At 39.6% G+C, this 25,130-nt stretch overlaps 2 protein-coding genes across 6 annotated transcripts in view; both read left to right on the forward strand.

The window, feature by feature from the left end:
• The first annotated feature begins 2,968 nt into the window (after window positions 1-2,968).
• ube4a (ubiquitination factor E4A (UFD2 homolog, yeast)) lies at window positions 2,969-19,724 on the forward strand. 3 transcript variants are annotated; one of them, XM_088011923.1, is made up of 21 exons: window positions 2,989-3,077; window positions 3,856-3,911; window positions 4,967-5,142; window positions 6,155-6,328; window positions 8,075-8,187; window positions 9,001-9,153; window positions 9,257-9,416; window positions 9,512-9,714; window positions 9,808-9,999; window positions 10,080-10,413; window positions 11,352-11,478; window positions 11,592-11,899; window positions 12,075-12,207; window positions 12,882-13,072; window positions 13,374-13,474; window positions 14,186-14,299; window positions 14,442-14,616; window positions 15,760-15,940; window positions 16,135-16,282; window positions 16,396-16,553; window positions 17,788-19,724. In XM_088011923.1, the coding sequence occupies exons 3-21, from the start codon at window positions 5,007-5,009 to the stop codon at window positions 17,921-17,923; spliced, it is 3,237 nt and encodes a 1,078-aa protein (XP_087868049.1). In that variant the 5' UTR covers window positions 2,989-3,077; window positions 3,856-3,911; window positions 4,967-5,006; the 3' UTR covers window positions 17,924-19,724. The 3 variants fall into 3 exon arrangements, with proteins under 3 accessions (XP_014830403.2, XP_087868049.1, XP_014830404.2); XM_014974917.2 differs by lacking the exon at window positions 3,856-3,911 and having other exon boundaries at window positions 2,969-3,077; XM_014974918.2 differs by lacking the exons at window positions 2,989-3,077; window positions 3,856-3,911 and adding an exon at window positions 3,155-3,402.
• Window positions 19,725-20,971: 1,247 nt separating this feature from the next.
• kmt2a (lysine (K)-specific methyltransferase 2A) overlaps window positions 20,972-25,130 on the forward strand; it is a 44,241-nt gene continuing 40,082 nt past the window's right edge. For all 3 annotated transcript variants that reach the window (XM_014974913.2, XM_014974916.2, XM_014974915.2), the window contains exon 1: window positions 20,972-22,763. In XM_014974913.2, coding sequence (XP_014830399.2) covers window positions 22,446-22,763 — 318 coding nt within the window. In that variant the 5' untranslated portion in view covers window positions 20,972-22,445. The remainder of the gene's footprint in view (window positions 22,764-25,130) is intronic.

A 25,130-nucleotide genomic window follows, 5' to 3' on the forward strand; every position in this document is an offset into this window, starting at 1 on the left:
CATGTGTTGGTGTGATGTGGTGGTGCAGGGGTTAAGCACAACCCACATGTGGAGGCCTTAGTCCTTGTCATGGCCATTGCAGGTTCGATTCCCGGCCTGGCGACATTTGCTGTATGTCTTCCCCTTCTCTCATTACCCTCTTTCTTGTCAATTCACTATCAAATAAAGGCCACTAGAGCTACTAAAGCCTTTAAAACAAACATCATGTGCCCAAAGAATGAGGTCATCCGACAGGTTGAATAACAATAACATGTAATGGTGTGTGATGTTTATTTGGACTGGCGTGGTATTTTGACACCAAAGTTGAAACAACTTAAAGTAATCCTAGATGAAATGGTGCCTCCTTCTGACATCTGAATTTCAATTTGAGGCTGTAATGAATATCAGTAAATTACAGTTTGATTAGTGTAAAAACAGTAGGCCTGGCTTCCCCATGCACTGATCTTCTATTTTAAATACAGTGTTGATTTGTAAAGACCACATCATCCATGTGCCAGTGTTACCCAGTGTTACCCAGTGTTACCAGCAACACTACCACATCTCACCTATGAAAGATAATCACATCAAAGTCAATGATAAAAAAATTGACTGACAGCAGTATTCATCCAGAAGAAGAGATGACACACTCGCTTTTATTGAACTGTTCTGTACACATGACATAATAGAAAGCACAACATGATCTTTGACTTGCACCACCTATCTTGATCAGGATCACATAATCAGGTCAAGACAATCAGTTCACTCCTGAACTATAAATCGGTTGACATCAGCTTATCCGTTTCTATGTTTCTGCTGACACTCTGCTGACATGGCAACTAGCCTAAGCAAACACAATGAATGTCCGTCTTGGATTCCTGGTTTTGTTTTATTTGTCTCTCTGAGGTAGAGTGATTAATTTATTGCAGCTGTCACCATCAGAACTCTAATTGTCCCAACTAAAACAGAGACCAAAGGTGGACAAATGGATCTGCGCACCACTGCTAAACTGTTAATGCTCTAAGACTTTAGACATTTAATTTAGACATTAAATCTATAATCATCACAAATCCCTGGTGAACAAAATGCTGCTTACCAAATTATAAAGAAATGATTTTGAGCAGTTTGCATTTTCTGAACACTTTTTCATAAATAATGTTGTCCAGTTTAAAAAAAAAATCCCCTGAGCCCTGGGCAGAATGAAAAGTCAGTATATGAAACTCTATTACCTGGTTGCCGGCAAACAGGACAAACAGTTCTTGAAAGCTGCATTAAGTGGAACTGCTCAGTGACTGTTGGCAATAACTGAAAATTGTTCCTCAGAAAGACATTGGATGGCTGCATGCTCCTCTTAAAATGAAAATGCTGCAGTGCATTAGTGACTATGCTTAGAGCAGACATATGGTGTGTCACAGACTGATACACAATTGGAGATTTTCTGCATTTTTGGTGCTTCGGTAACAGGATAAATCATGTTGTATTTATTTGATTGATACGTCCAACTGGTAAAAACTGTCAAGAACAAAACATCTTTTTCATAATTCCCCTTTGTACAGTAATTTGATGCATATGCTTGAATATGGCAGTGGTCTGATGGAGTCCATGACTTTCTTAAATTGTATTATAAAACCCACTCTTAGCACACATTCATAAGTTTATCGCTGAAGAGAGTCCCTTGGTTTTCACAGACTTAATTTAAATGCAAGCAGATTGGTTTAACTGAACTAATGATGCCACAAGAGAGCATGAATACCAGATGAAAATGTTTTCAGGATATTGTACTCACACTGTGGGTTATTTAGGATCACTAATAATCCATTACTTTGTTCAAAGAATAAGTAAGTTATTTGCCACGATAAGCCAATATGAATAAAGCTCTAAAACTATAGAGAGAAATCCCTTTTGAAAAAGGCTCCCTGAGAGATACAGTGTGTTGCCACCCTCTACTGATGGTCTAAACACACTGCAGGTTTTAAATAAGTCCAATTGGACACCATGGTTTTCTGAGAGGAGACACATCGAACCAACAAAATCAATGTGCTTACATCCCCACTGGCCTTTGCACAGTCATTTACTCTGTTTTTTTTTTACTCATAAATAACAGTTCTGCTGCACTGATATATTGTATTGTAAATAGTGTTATTTTTTAATGACAATGCACATGCACATTATGTATGCAAATCATCACACTCAGTTGCATATTTTGGATGGTGAACATAATATTACTATTTCTAATAACTGCACTGTATCACGTCATAATCTTGTACAGTATATTGTCATTGCTGTTGTTATTATTGTTAATCTTGTTTTGTATATTTTTTCCAACACTTTTTTGTGATCTTGGCATTTGTCCTCTGTGGGATCTCATTTTCAAATTGTGTCACGTCACAACAACAAACGTCAATGTTTTATTTATTTATTTGTGTGAGAGACCAACACAAAGTAGTGCAAAGTTGTGAAATGGGAAACCAATAAAACAGTTTTCAAAAATGTTCACACAAAATGTGACATGCATTCGTGATCAGCCACCTGAGTCAATACTTTGTGGAACAGCTATTTGCATCTGTGACATTCTGCAAACCCTGTTTGTATCGTTTTGGCAAACTTATCTTTAATCCATTTTGTTTTGCAAAAGATTTCCCCTGAGGTCAGGGTATAGTTTGCGTTTAGCCCCTGCTTTTTAAGCAGCCAACTTAAGTATCTCTAGTTAGGAAATACTCCATGCCTAACAGGAAGTGTCTGAAGAATGTGATTTTAATTGATTCCCAGTTTGAAATACAACAACATTAGATCTAATTTATTATTATCTATTATTATCACAATAATAATAATAATAATAATAATAATAATAATAATAATAATAATAAATGTTATTAAGTTGTGGCCACAATTTTTATTTCGTCCCATGTCACCAGATGAGTTCTGTAAATTACACTGCTGCACTACTGTGTACTGTGTTAAACAAATAACTGAATAAGCCGCCGCCGCCTTGACATTGTCTCACATGGATGACGTTTCTGTTTACTAAGGAACTGCCCCCCCTGGCTTCGTTGTAGCATTTTTTTTCTAACCAAATATTCCAACTTCTACTTACCAGACAGGTACGGCAGCTCTCTATATTGTTTATACACATTACTTAGACTGAAAACACGCTAGGTCCTCGTGTTGAGAGTTTAAACAAACGCTGAAGTTGATCCGTGGAGACGGCATGACAGTTTAGCTTGTTGCTCCACGTAAGAGCTAACTAGCCACCAGTTAGCTAAGCAGTGTCAACTGTCGAAACCTGGCTCTGCTTTTAAAGCTGCTTAGTGGTTGTTATTCCATCTCTAGTGTAGAACGAAATAAACCTAAGAGACAGCTAAATAAATGCAGGAGTTTTCGTTTCAAGTGACCAGTATGGTGAGACGACGGTTAATCTGTTGACAGGTGAGCAGCATGTTGGGTAGCAGCAGTGGATGTTCATTCTGTTAGATTTTGTAGATTCACACCGTCTCTTTATGTTTCACATCGAAAACCTTCAAATGTATTCAATAACGGGTTCATCTAAACGGTATTTTGTGATGGCGTTTATTTTTGTCAGCTTCCAACAGATGCTTTATTAGTTAATATCGGTAAACTTGGTGCTAACGGCAGCATTCTTGTAATAATTGCTCAGAACATGACGTAAAACGTAAATCACTGTCACCAACTGAAATTGAGTTACGATAATTTCCTTTTTGTAAATAAGAGAAATCCAAACTTTTAGAGCATAATGTGAAAACACATTCGTCAAGGTGGTCGCCTACTTGCAAGGTATTCATAACCTTGAAAATGTGTTCAACTGTAACCACAAACTTGACTGTGTTTTGTTTTGTTTTGTTTTATGTGCTCAACCAACAGAAGATGGTGTATCATTGAAGTGGAAGGACAATTACACACGCTTCTACAAAATAATTGTAATGTGGCATTTTACATGCTAATCTAATATGTAGAGTCTCGCTGCAGATTCAGATAACTTTGCTCAAAATGCTAAAAGTCACAGTGATGGAATCACAGATGAGGAAAGAGAAAAGATTCACAACTGAGATTCACATCACAACATTTCAATATTACGACCTTGATACGACCAAAAATGAAGCTTATTGGCCTCTAAGCAAACATGTTTACTGGAAAACTAACCCTGAATACACCACACAAAGGTCAAACATGGCTTCATCATGATGCAGGTCAGAGTCGATAGAAAGATGAACAGTTAAATATGAGACAATCCTGGAAAAAGACCTGTTAGAGGTTGTCAGAGTTGAGTGGAGGTTCACCAAGAGGGACTGTGATAACATTAACATCACACCTGGACCACAGTAATTACTAATGTGATCATTTATTTCAGGGGTGTCAAACTCATTTTTGCTTTGGGCCAAATGAAGATTATGAATGCTCTTAAAAGGCCGGTTGTGCCAGAATGTATTGATAAAACTTGTTCACAAACATTAAAATGTCATTGAACATCTTTTCAGTCCCTTCAAGATTTTGTGATTCTTTTTGTGATTTTTTTTTTGCAATAACAATCAAAGTGTTTATGGTACTAATTTGAAAATATTTGCGATATTTACCCTTACTTATGACAGTAAATGTGACTTTTATTACTCGCTGAATAGATCATAGATTGTAATCTGACATCAATTAAGGCTGAGACAGATGGCAACTTTTGAGAAAAATCTGCAATAAACTCCCAATTATTAGCGCAAAAAATTGGAGGGATTTGTTGATTTTACATGAATTTCCACAAAAATTCTCAAGAAAATGGAGGGACTGATTGATATAATTTGACAGTAAACAGATAAAAACTGCATTGCACTTGATTGATAACATATTTAAGCTCACTTAATGTTTACTCTAGAATCTAGAGGGCCACATGAAAAGCTATGGCGGGCCGAATTTGGCCCACGGGCCTTGAGTTTGACACGTGTGATTTATTTGATCAATATTCGCTTTGTCTGCATTGCTCCTAAAGGCTGGGATCTTAAATGGAGTGAGTGTTGAGCCCCAGTGAGATGACTGACCAGGGCAACAACAATCACAACATCTCCTGCAACCCCTTCGTTGCCCTCTTCACCTCACTGGCTGATGCCAAGCAGTTTGCATCAAGCCAAAACCCACAACAGCAACTGCAAACTTCTAAACCACCATGTGAGTAAAGTTAAAAGTCAGTCCATTACAACATCCACACACTGAATGTATAGTTCAGAACTGTTTGTTGCGATGTGCCTTCCTGATATGTTGGATAAAGGTAATAAACATGTTTTAATGTATTTATTTTGAAGGATAAAATACATTATTTCGTCCTCGTCTCAGTGGAACAGTTTTAGCTGAACCTCCATGGAGCTTCAGTACATAGAGGTTTTCTTCAGTATTCCTCTACTTTTAAGAGATGTTAGTTGTTTTGACCTTGCTGGGTTCCTCAGTTCATCTCTGCTGTTTCTTCATTAAAAAAAAAGTCACAGCAGGTTTTAGCAAAACATTTGCAGCATCTGTTGTTTATGCCAGTTGTTCACTAGTAATAATAATCCAGACTAATCAAATAAAGCCCCAGTTTTTACGATGTAATTTCATCAACTGGTAAAAGTTTAATATCTTTACTACCTTGTTTTACTGTAGAATATCCCGACTGGAGGAATAATTGGTTTTTATTAAATTTTTTAAACTATTTATTTATTTATTTATTTAATGACCTACTTCCTTTACATACACACTTACCACTTGCATAAATGGATTTGAAGGTTTTAATGATTCATTTGAACCGTTTTTTTTTTTTTTTTTTACCTGGTGTGAAATTATTGTACAAGGTGCAATTTCAGTGAATTTTATAAACAGGAGTCGAACTCACAAGTTTCAATCTATTGTGCATTTTCTCTTATCTGCATAGGAACAGGCTAAAATATATTCACGTTTACCAATATTTGCTTAAATTGTCCTTCACCAGGTCTCAGGCTTTCTAAAGGCATCAAATTTATTGCCATTGTCGCAACAAATAACAACCAGCGAAACAGAAATGTGAGACTTTTTTGCAGAGTTTATGTGATGCTCTTAAAGTATAAAGTCACATATCATAAACACTTGAAGACTATTAATGAGTAATAATTTAAGCTTCCAAAAGCCAATACAATCTTTTCATCTGACCTCGCTCTGTCTGCTGCCGCAGCGGAGGACTCGGGAGGAAGCCACTCGGAGTCGGAGGTTTCCGCCACCGACAGCGTCGACGACAACGACTCCATAGCAGAAATCAGTCGCTCCTTCCGGTCCCGGCAGGAGCTTTGTGAACAGCTCAATGTCAACCACATGATCCAGAGAATATTTCTGATCACACTTGATAACAGTGAGTACAAGCTGATTATTTTGAGGTAAAATTTGCTGGGTTAAAACACTCGCAGCCTGGTGTTCTGATATTGTGATGAATATGTCAGAGGGTCAATGCTGTCTGGCAGCTTTTAAGTGCGTTTGGCTTTAAGGTGACACCAGTTGGTAAAATCTTCTAGTATTTGGAAGATGTGTTTTATCCAAAAACCAAGGGGTACTTAGCAATTAGTGTGTCTTACTTGGTATTAACTCTAGCAGCATCTCAGGAAACCCCTCGGTTCTGAGATCACAGTTGCTGAGGTAAGTTCTTCTCAGTTGGACGATTTTCCAACTGAGACGAGACAAGTTTGTCAAATGCAGTTAAAAAGTAAATCAGTTGAATATTGCCAGTAAAAGATGTTTTACTTGGAGGTCTTTCTTTCACATGAAAAGCGGAGAGTTGAAAGCGAGAGGCTTTGCTGATGACAAGACTGATCATAAATAGTTGCAGGGTCTGTTTTGCTCTGGGGACGTTCTTGGATGCAGCTCATTATCTTTTAAAAGCCAAACTTTCCAGGCAGAAATGAGTCACCGCACTTACAGATGACACAAAGACCTCCACCGCTGCATGGCCTTGCTGTGAGCTGGCTGGGTCTCTCGTCACACAGACTGTTCAAAAATGAGTCATGATGTTCAGAAGATGTATTATAGGACCTCAAGCCCTCTCCTCCCCCTCAGCCCCCCTCAATGCCACCTGCAGTCCTCACACATTTCCTGCACGAGCGAGTCTTCATCTCTGTGTTGTAAGTAGATGCTGTGCTTTTGGTTCCTTTGTGTTTTATATCAGGAGTCTTGTTCACCACAAATCAAAGATGCTGGACCAGATGGAGATATGACAACCAAACCATGATTTGTTACTAGACAAAATGGACTTTTTTGAGCTTTATATCATGTTAGGATGTAATTCCCTCATCAAAAACATACCTGAACGTTGCTTTGAGGAGTCCTTGAACCTCCCGTGGCAACCATTCAGGGGCTCCTAATGGTGCGTTCACACCAAACGCGTTTTGAGCGTCAGGCGCATCGGATACAGCTATGTTGCAAAGTCAAATTTCTTTTAAGTTATGTTTGATACAGCATTTTCATAACAACTAAAGGCAATAAATTACTTGACCGTCTTATAGAATCAGACTATGTGCCTGGAAAATACATATCACCGCCCCTTAAAGCCATATTCTGACCCTGTTATTTGATTTTTTTTAGTCTTATTGGACCAGGTGATGTTTTTCCAATCTGGTAATATTTTGTTAGCATGTGTGAATTATAGCCTCATTTCCTGTTCTTGGCAGACAGCAGTAGCATTGGGGGTAGGCTTCTGCTGCTGCTGGATCAACTTCTCCTCCAGGTTCATATCTTGTAATCATTTGTTCTTTGAGCTTGTGAAACTTTTTTCTGTCATCTCAAACCAGTTTGTCATTCTCTGACATCTGATATCAACAAGGATTTTTTTTGTCCACAAAACTGCAGACTTCTTTGGATCATTCTCTGTAAACCAGAGAGATGCTCAAGGCCTCTTGAATTCCACATCTTGATGCTTGAATGAGTTGATCTGCTGCCAAAATATCTAATAAAAAACCCAGTCAGTGCAGCTTATTATTGAGTGGGGGGGTTAGATTTGATTTACTTCTGGAATAAAGTTGTATTTGGCTTGTTTTATTCTTTACTTTATGTCAAGTTTGAAATATATCACATATTTTAATTTTGGGATTTCTTTTGTTCACACCAGGCGACCCAAGTCTGAGAGGAGGCAATGGGATCCCTCCTCGATGCGTTTACCTGGAAGAAATGGCTGCAGATCTGGACGGCCAGGATTGGCTGGATAAGGACAACGTAGAGCAGGTTAAAAACCATGTTAAAAATTATATATAGCACAATTTCTAAAGATATGTTTGGATTCCAGCATGAAATTTAAACTGTTTTAGTTTAAATTTCTGGTTTATTCCCGGCTTTTCTTTTTAACTGTTATTTCATATACAGTGTGTGCTTTTATTTGCCACCTGTTTGCTACTGTAGACCAGGAACTACCTTACTGAGGGACAAAAAACTATATTCTAGTCTAGGCTAGTCATTATTATATATCCTTTTGGTAGTTTTTCATGAATTATTGACAAAAACCACAGAAAATATCATATGATCTAATTAGAGTCTGCTGAGTTATCCGTTCCAATTTAATTTTGGGAGATTGTGATCAACCGATACTTACATGTGGAGCCAATTTTATCCACCAATTTACCTCTGCATAGGTCCAGAAATCAGCGACTGTCCTCTTCTCCTGTGCCGTGAGAGAGGTTTGACTCACAGGCCGGCCGACTGGGTCATGTCTGCACATTTGTAGTTAATAATAGTCACCCCACTGTTGCTATTTGATGACTTTCTTGCTATGTTAGCAACATTTCAGGCATAAAAATTTGTATGGGACAAAATTTAAGATCGCCGGGTTAGTATTTTTAAAGATCGGTAATTGATGATCAGTCAGGAAAAACTGCAATTCGTGCACCGCTAAATCATACATTATTTTGTAAAAATGTTTAAGCAGCACTCTACTTCCATTGATTTTGATTCAGTTTAGAGAACATTTCGTTTTGTAGCAGTGTCTTTCGCCTTAGAAACATGAATGAAATGAGCTCAGGGGTGCTTTTGCTTCCCCTGTAGGCCCTGTTTAACCGCCTGCTGCTCCTGGAGCCAGGAAACCATCTCATCTACATGACCTCCTGCAGCGCAGTGAACCTGTCGGCTGACCGGGACGCTGGAGAGAAATGTGCCATCCCTTACCTCTTTGCTTCTTACCAGAGGGCAAAGGAGGAGGTGCACTTTTTTTTCCTTTAAAGAATATTTACTCCAACTGGAGCATAAGCATCACCCATCTTCCAAAGTAACTTGATGAATTCCTTTCTGTCTTTGCAACCAGTTGACAAAAGTCCCAGAGAAATTACACTCATTTGCCATACGCTGCAAGAACCTTACGGTGTCCAACGCGCGCACCGTTCTGCTCACCCCAGAGATTTACGTCAACCAGAACGTCTACGAACAGCTTCTGGACTTGTGGCTTGACGGTTTCAGAGCAGCACGTAGGTCCATCTTTGGAGCCAAGAGTCCTGACTATCAGTTTTACTTTCATCTGCGCTCAGTAAAATATTCTTTCCACACACTCCCGGTGTTTCAGGCTCCGAGGACGTGATTGTGTTCCTGGAGGAGGTCCTTGCTGGCATATTCTCTGACCAAGAGGTGCGCACCTTTGAGGAGGTGATAGTTCCGGTTTTTGATATCTTCCAGGGGCGCGTCAAAGATTTGGACCTTTGCCAGCCTCTACTCTACTACTACCTGGATGTTCTCCTCTATTTTTGTCACAATAAGGACATCGCCAAGGTCAGAAGACAAAACCAGACGTGTAATCTGAGCCACATTTTCACGAGGCCGTCCTTGAGCGTCATCCCGTCCGTTCCTGTTTGGTGTTTGCAGGTGTTGATGGAGCACATTCAGCCCAAAGACCCAGCTAATGGTCTGCAGTACCAGAGCAGCCTGCTGGGGGTGATTTTGAACATATCCTGCTTGCTGAAAACTCCGGGTGTCGTAGAGGGCCATGGCTACTTCCTGAACCCTTCTCGCTCCAGTGCCCAGGAGACAAAGGTCCAGGAAGCCAACATTCACCAGGTATGTGGCCGTCATCAGTTTGCTTTGTTGGCATTTTTACGAGAAGGAAACCAAGCTTCGCCAAATTCTTCTTGTTGCAGTTCATGGGTCAATTTCATGAAAAACTGCACCAGATCTTGAGGAGCTTGCTGCAGCCGGCCGGTGAGACGCGCCACTTGCTGCTGACCTGGCTTGGCCGCTGTTTGGAGGCGAACGTGGGTCGTGCTAAGATATGGGCCAACCAGGTGCCAGAGCTCTTCTTCCAAATGTACGCCTCCGATGCGTTTTTCCTCAACCTGGGGGCCACTCTGCTGAAGCTGTGCCAGCCGTTCTGCAAGCCCCGTTCACCCAAGCTGCTAGCCTTCGACCCGACATACTGCTGCCACAAAGACCTGAGCGAAGAAGTCCGGCGTGATCGCAGCATCCATGCAAGAGGTCATTATATGAGATGTCAAGGTTTTCATACTCTGCCTTTGGAGCTTTTTCACGCTCATGACCCGTCACAACAACAAACTTTAATGGATTTAATTGGAGTGTTATGTGACAAACCTACACAAGCAAGCACATAATTGTGCCGTAGAATGAAAAAGATGCAACAAATATTTACACCGAAGCACACAGCAGGCAAATGCGACCCAAATCCACTTTTTTTGCTCATATGTCACCTATATCTGACACGTCACGGCAGACTGAACAGCCTAGTTCTGATCTTTCCATCCCAAAACAAAAAGTATCAGGCCTGTGCCACTTGAATATGTGGTACTAATTCGACCACTTAGTCGATTGTTTTCAAAGCGTATGCAGCGTAAACAGTCATGATGCATTTTATATGACCTAATTCTGCACCAGAAGAAGTCGTACTTTAACGGTTAACTTACGGAAGAAGTTTGTCAGTGAAACATTTCACAATCCCACAACTTCTGGCCCTGATTTCACATTCAAATAGGTCACTTTGGGTCGTAAACCATTCACACACAAGTGTTGTTGACATCTCATTTAATTAGTAGCATGAAGAACCACGCAAAGAAAAAAAAAAGTATTTTAGTGGTTGGAAGTGAGCATCAAGACCTGCTGCACGAACACAGCCAAATACACTCACATCCACACAGTCGGGCCATTTGGAAAACTGGGGTTAAGTGCCTCGCAAAAGTCAAGTATCTGTTTTTATTGGTCTATTTATTACATATAATCTTCTCTCATAAAATACAAAAAGGTTTGTGGTTATAAAGTTACAAAATATGAAAAAGTTTTAGGGGTGTGAATATTTTGTAAAGCACTTTATGAATTTGTTTCGGTGTAGCGAACGCCAGCAGTATTTGAAGGAACAATTGTTAGCATTAATACTAATTACCGAGTAAATATTCCTTTCACAGGTCTTGAGAAGGAGACCTGCTTGACTCCTTTGCCCCTTCAGCAGCAGGTGGAGTCTGCACAAACCTACAGCCTGCTGACTGAAAACCTCGTCTTCACGCAGCTCACCCTGCATCTTGGCTTTCACCGGTACGAATCACTTGACAGCAATCTCCCAGTTTTATAGAAAACGCTTTCATTTTTATGAAACCCTGTACTTGTGTGGCGTGTGTATGTGTGTGTGTGTGTGTGTGTCCGCCCAGACTCCATGAGCAGATGGTCAAGATGAACCAGTCGCTCCATCAGCTCCAGGTGACCTGGCAGGACGCCCAGCGTGCGGGCAACCCGCTGTCCGAGCAGCTCCTGGAGCAGTTTGAGCGTCTGATGATCGTGTATCTGTCAACCAAAGCTGCCACGACGCAGCCCGCCATGCTGCAATGTTGCCTTAACCTGCAAGCTTCCACTGCTGCTCTGCTTGTTCAGCTGAGCATGGGAAACCAGGGGCCCGAACATGTAGCACTCAGCTTTCCCCTGGCATCGCAGCACAACACCATGCTCTGCTACGTACCAGGTATGTCAGAGTCGGAGGCTTGGCTGAGGGATAATAAAATACATTTTAAAATGGTTGCAGCTGTTTGTGTAATGTGGCTGTGGTTAGTTACTCAGAATGCGCTCATTGAGAAAAGCTGAAAGTCCCTGAACACAACAGCCGCGAGTAACCCTGGGCTGTTTTTATTTTTTGTCAGAGTTTTTTGCAGAAAACTTGGGAGACTTCTTCATCTTCCTGCGCCGCTTTGCAGAAGATATCTTGGAGACTTCCGCGGAAAGCCTGGAGCAGATCCTTAACTTCATAACTGTCTTCATGGGAAACGTGGAGAAGTGCGTGACGATTATTTTAGTGATCGATTACTCTGGCGATTAATTGATGAATCGCATTTGAAAAAAATGGCCACAGTCTGCAGATTTTTCATGTAACCACTTAAGCTTATTTTACATAAAAATACAAATAATTAAAACATTAATTCCTTTTCAAGTAAGAAAACCAAAATTTTCTTGCCTAAAATGCAACAAGAAGATTCCTACAGTGAACACTTGATCATCTGTAGCAAAGGATGCATCTGCAGCTAAATAGATCCTTCTAACATCAGCGTGTGAAAATCTCAGGCCTTTCTGCTTGACTTGGCATCAATACAATGTAGAGCTGATTTGTTGACTGTTTTTATAAGTTAACTGATTATTAATAATTGGATGCAAAAGGTGCTTAACAAGAGATTTTTTTTTACAGAATCTGGTCTAGGTGAAGCTAAAACTGCCACTAGAGCAGTTCTGAGTAGAACAGGTTTAAAGAAAAGCATATATATTTTTATCTTAAATGCAATATATATATATATATATATATATATATATACACATACATTTTTTTCTACCCCTGTTAATTATTGCTCTGAGTGTGTTCTTGCACCAAATTGACTTTTTTTTGGACTAAGTGTTTCAGCCCTATATTTATCTTTCAACCTGTCTCTGTGATCCCCCATGTTTGAAATGCGAACCAGGATGAAGAATCCCCATTTAAGAGCAAAGCTTGCAGAAGTGTTGGAAGCCGTGATGCCTCACATGGAGCCGCTGGCTCCTGGTGCTTCTCAGCCCATCGTTTTCCAGAGGGAGAGAGTTTTCTGCTCCTACGTCCACGCACCTCAGCTGGCTGAGGCCCTCATCACTGTGTTTGTCGACATTGAATTTACAGGTGGGTCAAAGTTCATTTCTTAGGGTTAAATTTGTCCACGTCGTTTATCTAGCGGAACCTGCTCCTGATACTGTGTTTCCGTCATTACTACTGATTTTAAACAATTATTTAAGACTGCGATTAAATCAGCCTCGTCTAAAAAGACAGGTCAGAGCTGAAAACAAGATCTGGATCAAAGTTGGATGTTTCACATAGATTAATTGTGTGGGTTTATCTGTCAGTTCTACTGAAAGTATGAGAATCTGCTTGGTGTAAAACAAGCAGAGTTTAGCTTGTTAACTTTCTTTCCATCTTTACTCAGGTGACCCTCATCAGTTTGAACAGAAATTCAACTACAGGAGACCGATGTATCCTATTCTGAAGTACATGTGGAGCAAAGACAGCTACAGAGAGAGCATCAAGGTGAATAAACGAACGATGTCTGAACCTTAGGTATCTCAGTGCTTTGCCTTTTTATGTAAAGGGGTTGGTATTTCTTTATAACTAGAAACCTGGATGTTTTTCTGACTTTGAAGTGTTCTTGTATGATTTCCAGTTTACTGTCCCAGTATGGCATCTTTGATGTTTCACAGAATATTAGTTTGTGATTCAACTCAGTTTTGCTTAGGTTTAGTTCACTTTACCTATGCATTAAAAGTGAACTCTATTTTATTCATAACTCTTCAGCTATGTTTAATATGATTCCATTCAATTCAGCTCAATTAAGACAGCAGGAAAGGCGAACATCATGGCTGGGATAACAGCGTGAAAATACACTTTAACTTTCTTGCTGACGTTCATGACAGACATTGGTGTAAAGCTTTCAAAGATAATGCAGAGTTGATGATCTGGCCGGCTTTTAATTTGAAAATATAGATGTTTGGTCAGGTGAACTCTGATAATCTGACAATCTATTTTATAATGTTAAGGTTAATTCCAGAGGAATAAAAAACTTTAACCAAGAATAAACAAAGGGGTGCAAAAACATCTTCTTCTAGTTCAGTGATGCTTTCTTAAATTGTTCAATGTTCTGAACAAACTAAAAAGTAAGAAAGCTGTTGGTTAAATGGGAGTATGAATTAAAATGCTTCTAATTCCATGTTGGGTTATCTGCTTTTTTCATGCTTGTTTCAGCATTTGGCAAACTATGCATCCGAGAACCTGGAGGCCATGAACCCCCCTCTGTTCCTCAGGTTCCTCAACCTGCTCATGAATGATGCCATCTTCCTATTGGATGAGGCTATCCAGGTGGGACCGGTGGAGATTAATTCTCAACATACAACACTTGAGGACACATTTATTCCTTGTGTCAAATATGTACTGGGAACACCGATCATTAGCTGTGATCTCAAAGTAACTAAAGTCAGTTTTTGTTTTTGTTTTCGTGCAGTACTTGAGTAAAATTAAGATTCTGCAGCTTGAGCGGGACAGAGGGGAGTGGGAAAGCCTGGCCCCTGATGCCCGAAGAGAAAAGGAGTCAAGCCTGCAGATGTTTGGACAACTGGGACGCTTCCACAATATCATGTCCAATGAGACTATCGGCACACTGGCCTTCCTTACCTCAGGTCAGGCAGGGGAAAAAAAAAACACTGCACGAAATAATAAGCCTTTGTTTTACCTTGAAAATTATTTAAATGTTTAAGTAATCTCTCCAAATATTGAAATTATAACATTTTACCTGAAAATGTTAAGAGACATGCACCAAACAACTACAGGGAACGTTTTATAATTCAGTGAAGCTTGAATAGTTTAGGTAAGTTCAGTTTATTAGTTAACATAACAGGGACCATGTTCAATAAACTTTAATAAAAGATGCTTTGCACCAGATTTAGCTCATGTTAGTTTCCATCTGCAGTCTCAGAGCAAGAGAGAATGTTGTTTCAGAATTACTTTTAAGTGTTACACCTCGTATCAAATATTACATGCTTTTTTAAAGAATAATGTCTAAAGTAAGACACAGCAAGGAAAGGGGGCACAGTCGAGTTAAGTTTATACTTCTGGCTACTTCCTTTTTAAATAAATAGTTATCTAAATATATATCATGGTATTTGAAATATTTATAATAAACAAATAAGCCAAACTAAATTAAACATTTACCTCAATTTGGACCTTCAGAAAAAAATGTTTTGACATTTTCTTTAAAAATAAAATGTTGCTGCCACTGGTAGTATTCTGGGTTATTACACATTTTTCTTTTTTAGAGTTGGAAAAGAATACATTTTCATTTTTCTTTTTAAGTTTAAGCAACAGAAGATGTGGCTTAACACCAACTGGGAAGACAGTATTTGTATTAGGGGACATCCCACAGTTACACAGGACCTGACCTCCTGAAGAACAGCTGTTATGATCTCTGATTTTTCTACTTAAATCCCAGTTCACAGTGTGAACAGCTGAATGTTTATAAAAGAGAATTTCCCTCTGTAATTCACTATGAACATCAATGTAAAGGCTGGAAACCACTTATACTGTTGGGCAAACCCCAGATTAGTTAGATTAGCTAAATAGTGTGTTTGGTCCATAATACAGCTTTGGAGCACATGGATGCAAAATCAGGCTGAGATTTTTAAAAATTGATTGTGACCCTTACTAAAATGTTAATTTCCTGTTTCAATCATTTTCCTTCAAAACTCACCTAAAAGATAGAAAGATGTGTTGGAATTAGAAATTATTTCAAATAATTTATCCTTTTGTTTCCGTCTCTCGCTCAGAGATCAAGGGCATCTTTGTGCACCCATTTCTGGCCGAGAGGATCATCTCGATGTTGAACTACTTTTTGCAGCACCTGGTTGGTCCAAAGATGGGTGCACTTAAAGTCAAAGACTTCAGCGAGTTCGACTTTAAGCCACAGCAGCTCGTTTCGGACATCTGCACAATCTACCTAAACCTGGGGTATGTCACAAAGATTCCTCTGTCATAAATTGATCTGATAAAGTAAAGAATCTCTTCAATGGTTTTTGTTGTTTTTATTGACACTTTGTTCAGCTTTAAAATCTGTGTGTTTTCTCCATGTGGCAGAGATGGATTTCGAAGTAGAAAGTTAACTTCTGAGTAAAATTTGAACATGACACGTTTGTCTTTTGCAGTGATGAGGAAAATTTCTGTGCCACGGTCCCGAAGGACGGACGATCGTATTCGCCGACGCTCTTCTCCCAGACTCTCCGTGTGCTAAAGAAGATCAACAAGCCTGGTGACATGATTGTGGCGTTTGGACTCCTTGCAGATAAAATTAAGGTATCTTTTTTTTTTTCCTGTATTATGACAGAAATATATTTTTTTTAGTGGTCAGTAAAACAGAAGGAGTAATGATTATTTATTTATTTATTTCATGGATCACTTGTTTTTAGTCCCATGCAGACAGGCAGCAGCAGGAAGAGGAAACGTATGCAGACGCTCCAGATGAATTCTTGGACCCCATCATGTCCACCCTGATGTTGGATCCTGTTCTTCTTCCCTCTTCTAATGTTACTGTAGATCGTTCCACTATAGCAAGACATCTCCTCAGGTTCGTAACTTCTGGGGGAAAAAAAAACACCATGTCACTCATTTGTTTAAATGCCATTTTTACAGTCTTTCCTTTTGTAGATTAGTGATGGGACAGCAGTTCATTTTAGTGTACTGAATTTCTAGAATCAGTTCACTCAAACGATCTGTTCACCGGGTCAAAGAGTTCATTTCTGCAGAGTGAAACAGTTCCTCTTCCTGGTCCGTTCATGTTGTTTCAAAGCACCAGTCCATCACATTGCGTCGCTGGCTTGGTTTCTACAAGCTGACTGCTAATGTTGTGTCTTGACTCAGGGATTACACAGTCTGAAAATATCCTGATTCATGCTGTATATTAGCGTACAGTGCTGATTGTGACCAAATTACAAACAAAAATTCTACATTTCTGGTAGAATTGAGGTTAAACGTTTTAACTTTCACTACAGTTTTGACCAACATTGTGACCCTGATTCAAATCAGCATCGGCACACTGTATCACCAGAAAAGCCTAATTTATACAAATGAGCCATTTAGTGGTTTAGCCCCAAAAAGCTCACTATCACTACACGTTTTGTTTCCTACGGAAGTCAGAATGCTAATATAAAAGCTGGTATTTATTTGGCTGGGGCTGAGGGAAAATTGAGTTGCTACTACAGCTACTTATTGATTTATTTAGTAACGGATTTAGACTGGCAGATATTTCTTTCAGACAGCAATCAAATACAAGTTAAAAGCAAAAAGAAACTTTATGCTCACAAACAACACGTGTGGTTGCCTCAGTACTTGCCTGCTCACTGCTCAAGCAATGTGGCTTCATCATGGCACAAACCGTGTTGTACCAGAGACAATTCATTCCCTTGAAGTAACTACTGAAGGTAGTTGTTTCCCTTGATGCCAGGATTCCCATCCTAGGGCAAAAGGAAAAAAAAATAGAATAGAATAGAGACCTTTCTCTTTCGTTGAGGAGAAATCTACTGTATCATCAGCACCAAAAGTTGAAGTGAGAGTTAAAGAGAAAAACACTTAGTTTTTCTATTTTAAAAAACGTCACAAATCTTAATGCTGAAAGGATCTGTAATTTATGTTTCATGTTTACATTTATTTTTTAGATTAAGATAAAGTATAATTTTTGCCCTTCACTGTACTCTAAGTTATGTTTCTGACATTTAATCAACTCTTAAAACTGTGAATGCAGAAATTGAAAATTAAATCGCTAAAACTGTGACTTCTTGTTATTTATAATGTCCTCTGTGCAGCGACCAAACCGACCCGTTCAACCGCAGTCCTCTCACCATGGACCAGATCAAGCCAAACGTGGAGCTCAAAGAGCAGATCTCACAGTGGTTGGAGCAGCACAGGCAGGACAAGCAGCAGCAGGGGCCCAGCGGCTAGTCCCACAGTGGAAAAAACAGTGACTTCTCCCTTCCTTGTTTTGCTCCTTTGCTTCAGTGGCAAATCCACAGTCTGCTTTCCTCTGTGGATTTCTTCTTACTTCTCTGCTGTAGCTGCTTATTGCATAAGCCCACTCATGCTTAATGGACCCTCTCTGTGACAACAGTCCATGCAAACTTCACTTTAAAATCAATAAACAGCAGCTGTGCTCCTCGCAAGGCTCCCTGTCGGGTTAACATTCGCAGGATGGAGGCTGCTTCTGCTTGTGCAGTTATCGCAGTGGGATTTAGAGCCAGAAGCAGCAGTTCAGTGTGAACCTCCTATCTGACTTTTTTACAATGCAAGGTAAGTATTTTAGACAAGTCATGGGTTAATAATATGAAAGCACGAGGTGTTTTAACATTTCAAACTGAATTTATCCTTGTGAAGAATACCATACACTGCCTTTAAAGTTCACCAAGACTCCATACATTTGCACCTGTTGGTTAAACGTCACTTGGCAGGCTCTCTGTAAATAAAATTGGCAACGTGACATAAAACTAAACATTCATAGACTCTGATTGATTAACAATAAAGTTCTACTTTTAGGCATTAAAAACCTTAAACGCTGCATTTGAGTTTTAACACAGATTATAAGGAAATTTTTTCAAGTGGGGTTTTAAGAAGTCTATTGATCAGTGTGACTTCAGTTTCCTGAATGTGGCATAGGGATTCTCATTGGAAAGTCAAACTAAGAGCAGCTCAGAATGAGGCTTAAGCAAGAGTAAATTTTGTTATAGACCAAATGAAAACATAATTTTGAGCTAATTTGCCAGGATTTTCTTTTCCAGATTCTTCATACTGGCTTTGTGTTCTGTTCATCAAATACAAGTTATACACTTTCTTCTCATGAGTACTCCACACAACCACTAAAAAGAAAATCTAACTTTTCCTTTAAATATTTTCCTGGTTAGAAAGAAGTCTTCCTTGTTGGGTGGAAGGCCTTTTTGTGGAATAGTAGAGAGTTGGTCTAAAATTAAAAATTTCAGAGCATTTGCCAGCTTTTCAAGACAATCTGGCTGACTAGCTTCACGTGTGAAATTATGGATCACCTCTGTCAGACACCTAGCAGTGGTAACGAAGGACTCCTTAGGTGGTCTTGGCCCAGACAGACAGACAGACAGGAAAATGCGGTCCAGATTTTATTTTATGTCATCACTGCAACAGAATCCACTTGCCTGTGTCGTCGTCTTAGATTTGTTTCTCTGACTTGTTACAGATTCAAGTTATTTCCCTTTACAACCACACTTATTTGAACTAAAACGCAAAAAAAAAAAAAAAAAAGAGCTACTGTTACCTCAGAGTATATGATTCCTTTTCATCCTGTTAAGCAAAACTTACCTGATCATAACGTTTCCTTTTTGGGTTTAAATGTAGTTCATTAACATTTGAGCAAACAGTCGATAAGTAGAATTGGTGCCTAAAACCCAGAGCTTTGCTGTAAATCTCAGAAAATGACTTTCATACCTTTAACATGCACATGCTAATTTGTTTCTGTGAATATAAGCGGCTTTGCAGAAGATTGTTGTAAAGGAAAAGGAGATTACATCTTGAGTGTGTTTGAGTTAAAGAGCTTTAACTCGAGTAGGAGGTGACAAAGTGTGAGGAGTGGCTTTGTTGGCATGCTCTGATTCTGTTTTAAATATTTACCATCCTAATGGTCTTTAAATTACAATGCAATACTTTTTGTTTTAAATGTGATTTTAAAAAAAATATTTTGGATGTACAGTATGAATAAGAAATAAACTTATGTAAATTATAAGAGACGTTTAGTGATTCTGTGAATGTATAAACTTATTGATGTGTGTATGTACAAATTGAGCTTCTATTTTCCAAATATTTTAGCAAATGGAGCAAAAACATTCCACATATAAGATTAACATAAACTTTCTGTTTGTATTTTTGAAAATCCTGCGCCTCAAAAGTCAAGATGTTTACAGATTTGGGATGAATTTACTGGTAGCACTTTGACACATGGACTTTTTCCCGACTAGACTTTTTAAAAAATATTTTAACATTTGTTATTCATACAGTTTTTTGAGTGTAAACTTTCATATAAATCTGAAAATCTGGTTTGGTTAGTCAATCATAAATGTAAACAATATTTTATATCATAGTTGTCTTTGTTTTAGCTAAAGCTAGGAGTTTTATTCTGGTAAAAAGGGAAAACAGCTACTCTGTCTTAAACATAATCTTGACCATGGTAATCATCAGTGAAGGTGCAGAGTAGGTTTTGGCTGCATGTGGTGAAAAATAAATAAAAATCTTGAAACCCTCTTAAGAAGAAAAAAGGTGGTGGCTGCAGACGATCTAAAAAGGCCTGTCTAGACCTGTGGGCCTTCAATACTGACTTTACCTGGTGTAATTAGCAGAAGCTATGAAAACACAGCAGATATCCTGTATTTCTAGATATCTCAAACGCTTAACAGCGAAACCAGCAACTGGCAAGAAACCATTCTTCTAATGATGCTGCCACCAGTGAATGCGATGTAGAATGATACACATACATCTCAGAAAAATAAATGTCTGAAAAGTTCTTTAGAGGTGTAGTTCAAAATATTTACTTCACCTAATTTTGATGATTATAGCTTACAGCTAATGAAAACCCAAAATGTAGTTTTCCAGAAGATGATCCCATATAGTCGATAAAGGCTTTATTTTTAATATGGAATTGTATGGTGCAATAAAAAGTGCGTTCACTCCAGTCACTCAATACTTGATCGTTGCTCCTTTTGCATGAATATCTCCTTCATTGTGACACGGCGGTGTGCAGGAAGCCCAGGTTGCTTTGATATCAGCCGTCAGCTCGTCTCATAAGCTTCATCTTATGAGACGTCCAAGACGTCTTATGGAGGGTCCAAGATGCAGGACAAGCTGCAGAACAGCAGGTTAGCATGCATGTCTCGTCCCATCTATAGATGGGTTAGGGTTAGGGACATGCACCATAAAGGTGCATAAATGATTAATTTGCTTGATCAATTAAAATCCATACATACTGGCTGGCCAGAAAAAGGCTGATAGTTCTTTATTGCAAAAACATTTTAGGAGAAAGTGGGTATACAGTCTTCTTGCACTGTTTTTCATTAATGTATAACTTTTTTCTTTTTTACCTGTTTTAAAAACATACAGGTTGTCTAGTTGTAAAAGAGGGACAGGATAATGGCATTTGGATTACAAGAGATGGATGTGAAATGACAGGAGGAGGACTCTTCCTCTTCTCCAAAAAAGTGCCAGGTGCAGTGTGCAGGATGACTGGATTGACATTACGTGTTTACTTGGCATTATATTACCGTTGAAGAACAAAGTATTGTAGTTTAGCCTGGCCACTGCCTTCCAGACCAATTCCACTCGATTCTAATCTTGACAGCTCAGTCTGGGCTTTCTCCCATTGACTTGGATTCCTCTGGTTGAATTTCGCCAATCAGCGAACAGAAGAGTTGTGAATGATGACGTCAAATTTTCTGCGCCGTTATAGGCTTATAGCTTGTCTGTAGTTTTAGCAATGGCAGCGGAGGAAATGAACGAAGCCATTCAGCTGCTAGATGATCGCCGCACCTCTAGATATTGAATTAACATCAGCAGACATCTTGTTCAACTTTGCACAAAAAGCTTAATTTCAAAAGGTCTCTAAAAGGTCTAAATAGCTATGGATGTTTTTTTTTTGCTTTGGTTTTTATAAGCTGCTTTCTAAATAAACTTTAGTTAAATGAGTTTTATTATAAATGTGATCAAAAACAAACACTGTAATTTATTTTGTTCTAAACAGCATTTCCACATCAACTGAAGGTAACAGTTGTAGTATTGTTTGACTTCGCATTCTAAGGGTGGTATTAGATAATTTAATGCAGTTTAATGTAGTTGACCTATTTGGAAAATTTAGGGATTTCTGGTGTTATTGGAGACTTTCATGAAAGTAGATTGTTGATGTAAACAACACAAGCAAAAAATAACAATGAAAGAAGAAAAATATTTTCCCATCCTAAACATGTCGATGGTTGGAAACCTTTGAACTTACCAGTCAGGATTCCAGCTTCAGAAAACTTTTTTTGGGGGGGGGGATTTCCGATTGGCACCTTGGCAAATCCAACATCCGAGCACAAAAGCAGCACACCGTTTGAAGCTCTGCCAACTTTAATAGTTTTGACACAACCTGCCTTTTATACTCACAATGATTGTTTTGCATTTCTAGTCACTTATTAAACACAAGTGTGGTTTTTAAACATATGTAGCTCTGAATATGCTGTGCCACTAGGATTTTTTGAAACACATTTTACGCCTTATTTAACAATCCGTCCCAGATCAGTGGTTTAAATTTTGAGTTATTTCCCGGGCAAAACCCCTGAACCTGATTAGGATTCAGCCATGCAGATCCTGAATAGGACCGCTAAGAAAATGCATTGTCCGGGTTCTTTCAGTGTCGCCCCGCAACATGCATTACGATGAGCTCGTCAGTGTGAACGGAGCGCTGTGGTAGAGGTTGTTTATGTGGAGTGCTTGGTTAGGGTTCCGCCCACCGAGGTATCTGATCATAGGGGCAGACAGGCAGAGAGGTAAAATGGCGCACAGCTGTCGGTGGCGGTTCCCTGCTCGGCCCGGAGGGAGCAGCAACTCCGGTACCGGGAGGAGAGCGGGCCGTATCAGGGTTACTGCCTTTTTGCGGAGCGTATCGGGAGCCCAGCCAAACGCCGCTGGACTCGGACCCGGGTTTGACGCTGCACTACAGGTTTCTTCGGTTATCAGGAGCAACCTGCAGAAATTTCGGGATGTTTTGGGGGAATCGAGCGACTCTAGCAGCGCAGAGGTAAGCCCGGGACTCAGCCGGGAGCATCGGGTTAGACAGCTCCGAGACACCCGGGCCGGTTGGCGGACCGCTTGGTCCCTCCGAGGAGAGGAGCTAACGGTTACAGCCCCCAAAACTTGTCATTGGAAGGATGCTCGGTTAACTTTGACTGAGCTGCGTGGCCTTTAACTATACTGTAACGTACTGCAGCTGCAAGTTTAGTTAGAAAAAGCACAGGTAGTAAGTTTTTTTTGTATAGCTCAACCATTTAAGATGAAGGAAAGTTTCTTTTCGGAGGAGAAGAGATGCTACATCCACACAGTTTAGATGGAGCTAACATTATTCTGTTAGCCAAACCACAGCAGAGAAACCCCCGGTGTTGCACTGTTAATTACATCCTAGAGTCCCGTTAATATACGGAACAAATGCAAGTCAATAGGCACCTTACACCTATTTCAGTACTTATGGTTTACTAATTAGATAACTTAAATTGATGTAGAGCCGCCAGAGCTCTATATGTTCTCCTGAAAATTCATTCTCACTCACAATGTAAAAGTTGACGTCCCATGTAAGCATTGGTGTTACTGGCCTACTGTTAACTAGCATTTAAACACCCAAATTTAGCATGTCTGTCTTTGAAGTAAGCATGTAATGCGTAGAAAAAATAAGGCAACTTAAAGGAAGCGAGAGAGTACAGTTGTGGTTTATGATGAGCTAACGTGAAGTTAGCTGTGTGCAGCGTATTTCTGCACTGGTTGTTCACTTCTCGCTTAACCCGTGTTTAGCTTTCTAGGAGTAAATCATTGGCAGCTAAATAGCCCCGTAGTATCAAAATAAGCTAAAAGGGCTAACTCATTGCATCGAGGTGGTAACCTTTTAGCGACGTTCGCCTGGTTAGCTCGCGTGCTAGCTGTTTGTATACCTTAGCCCAAAGTACACCATTATTCTTCTGTCGGAAACGCTGGTGAAGTTGAGTTTTGTACTCAGGAGGTTGCTGTGTTTACCTCCGAATGGTTCATCGCTACGCAGTCGAGTGGAAGCATAGGGGCTAAAGTTAGCAAGGCTCACACACAAATGTAAATGGTTTCTGTTTGGTGATAAGCTAAGACAGCTACCATGCTACGCTGTACGCCACGCTAGCCATCGGGGCTATTGCTGATGCATAGGAAAATGGGAGGTGGACATGTTTTCCCCCTCTCCTTACAGTCAGTACGTAGCTAATACAAACATAATATCTGGCTTATTACACGAGGCGAGGACGCCCGATTTCACGCTGCACAATGAATATAGCACTGCTCGGTGTATAACGGGAGCATATGGGCATTTTTTGCGGGCAGGTTTATCAGCGGAAAGAGGCTTGCTGGTGACAGTGCGCATGTAGGGCTGGCTACAATAACAACGAGCCCCTTCCAGACGGACCGTGTGATGTGGGGGTGTGTTCGCGTTAGCGAACTACCATCTTCCTCCTTCATGATGTGCAGCATGCGTTCATTGCAGTGGGAGTAGACTGAGTGGGGATGTTTACCAGCAGGTTAGGAGCTCATGTTCAGAGCTCTGTTCTAACACCTTTTTGACCAAAACACGTCAGTATTTATATATATTAAGTTAGAGGTTGTGAGGGGCGGTTTTGAGACGGAAATTGTGAATTTATTTTTTTACGTGTTTGATACGTATTTATTCATTTTTTTAATGTTATTATATGTAAACCTAAGTAAAATGCATAATTTAATGCTAAATCTAGTGTGTACATTTTAAATGCGTATTAGGCAAATTGTTAATTGATACTGCAAGTTGTTTTTAATTTAAGTACTTTTTGCAGTGCAGCCTTTGCTAAGAGCTGGGTAGATGCAATATTTGGTTGGCTGGTAGTTCCAGTGGTCATGCATTGATTCTCTTCCTAGTGTAATACAGGACTGGTTAGCAGGTTCAGCAGCCAACCTGCTGCATAACAGGTACGCACTGCTTGTAGCTTGCACACTGTATTAATTAAACTGTGGTTCCTTAATAAGAGTGATGGGCAACATGAGTCCTTGTTTTTCCTAGCTGTATCTATTTTGTTTTTCTTGTACAGTAGGTGAGGGAAAAGTATAGAAACCTTAGTTTAGCCAGGTGCCTAGCAGTGCAGGACTACTCTCTGCCTGAGAGACCTCTCATCATTCTGGTACTTTTTGTGGCACACCATTAAACAGCAATTTAAACTGCAGAGACTTTAGTAAACTGAAACCATAACTTTTTAAAAATGCTTTTTTTATACCACTAACCAGTCCATGTATTCAATGAACTATGTTGAAGTGAGGGAGTTTACAGGTATTATCAGTAATAATTAATTACCTGCAACAGAAAGATATTACAGTGAGCTTGAACAGAAATTGGTACGTCCTCAAAGTG

This window comes from Poecilia mexicana, unplaced genomic scaffold, assembly GCF_051168715.1.
Source record: "Poecilia mexicana isolate PSO_F unplaced genomic scaffold, ASM5116871v1 scaffold_13, whole genome shotgun sequence".
NCBI classification, from domain to species: domain Eukaryota; kingdom Metazoa; phylum Chordata; class Actinopteri; order Cyprinodontiformes; family Poeciliidae; genus Poecilia; species Poecilia mexicana.

Coding starts and splice junctions, on each gene's coding strand:
- ube4a (XM_014974917.2), top strand. CDS start 5,007: ATGACTGACCAGGGCAACAACAATCACAACATCTCCTGCAACCCCTTC. Junction 9,417..9,511: donor TGACGGTTTCAGAGCAGCAC/GTAGGTCCATCT, acceptor CCGGTGTTTCAG/GCTCCGAGGACGTGATTGTG. Junction 13,073..13,373: donor TGTCGACATTGAATTTACAG/GTGGGTCAAAGT, acceptor ATCTTTACTCAG/GTGACCCTCATCAGTTTGAA.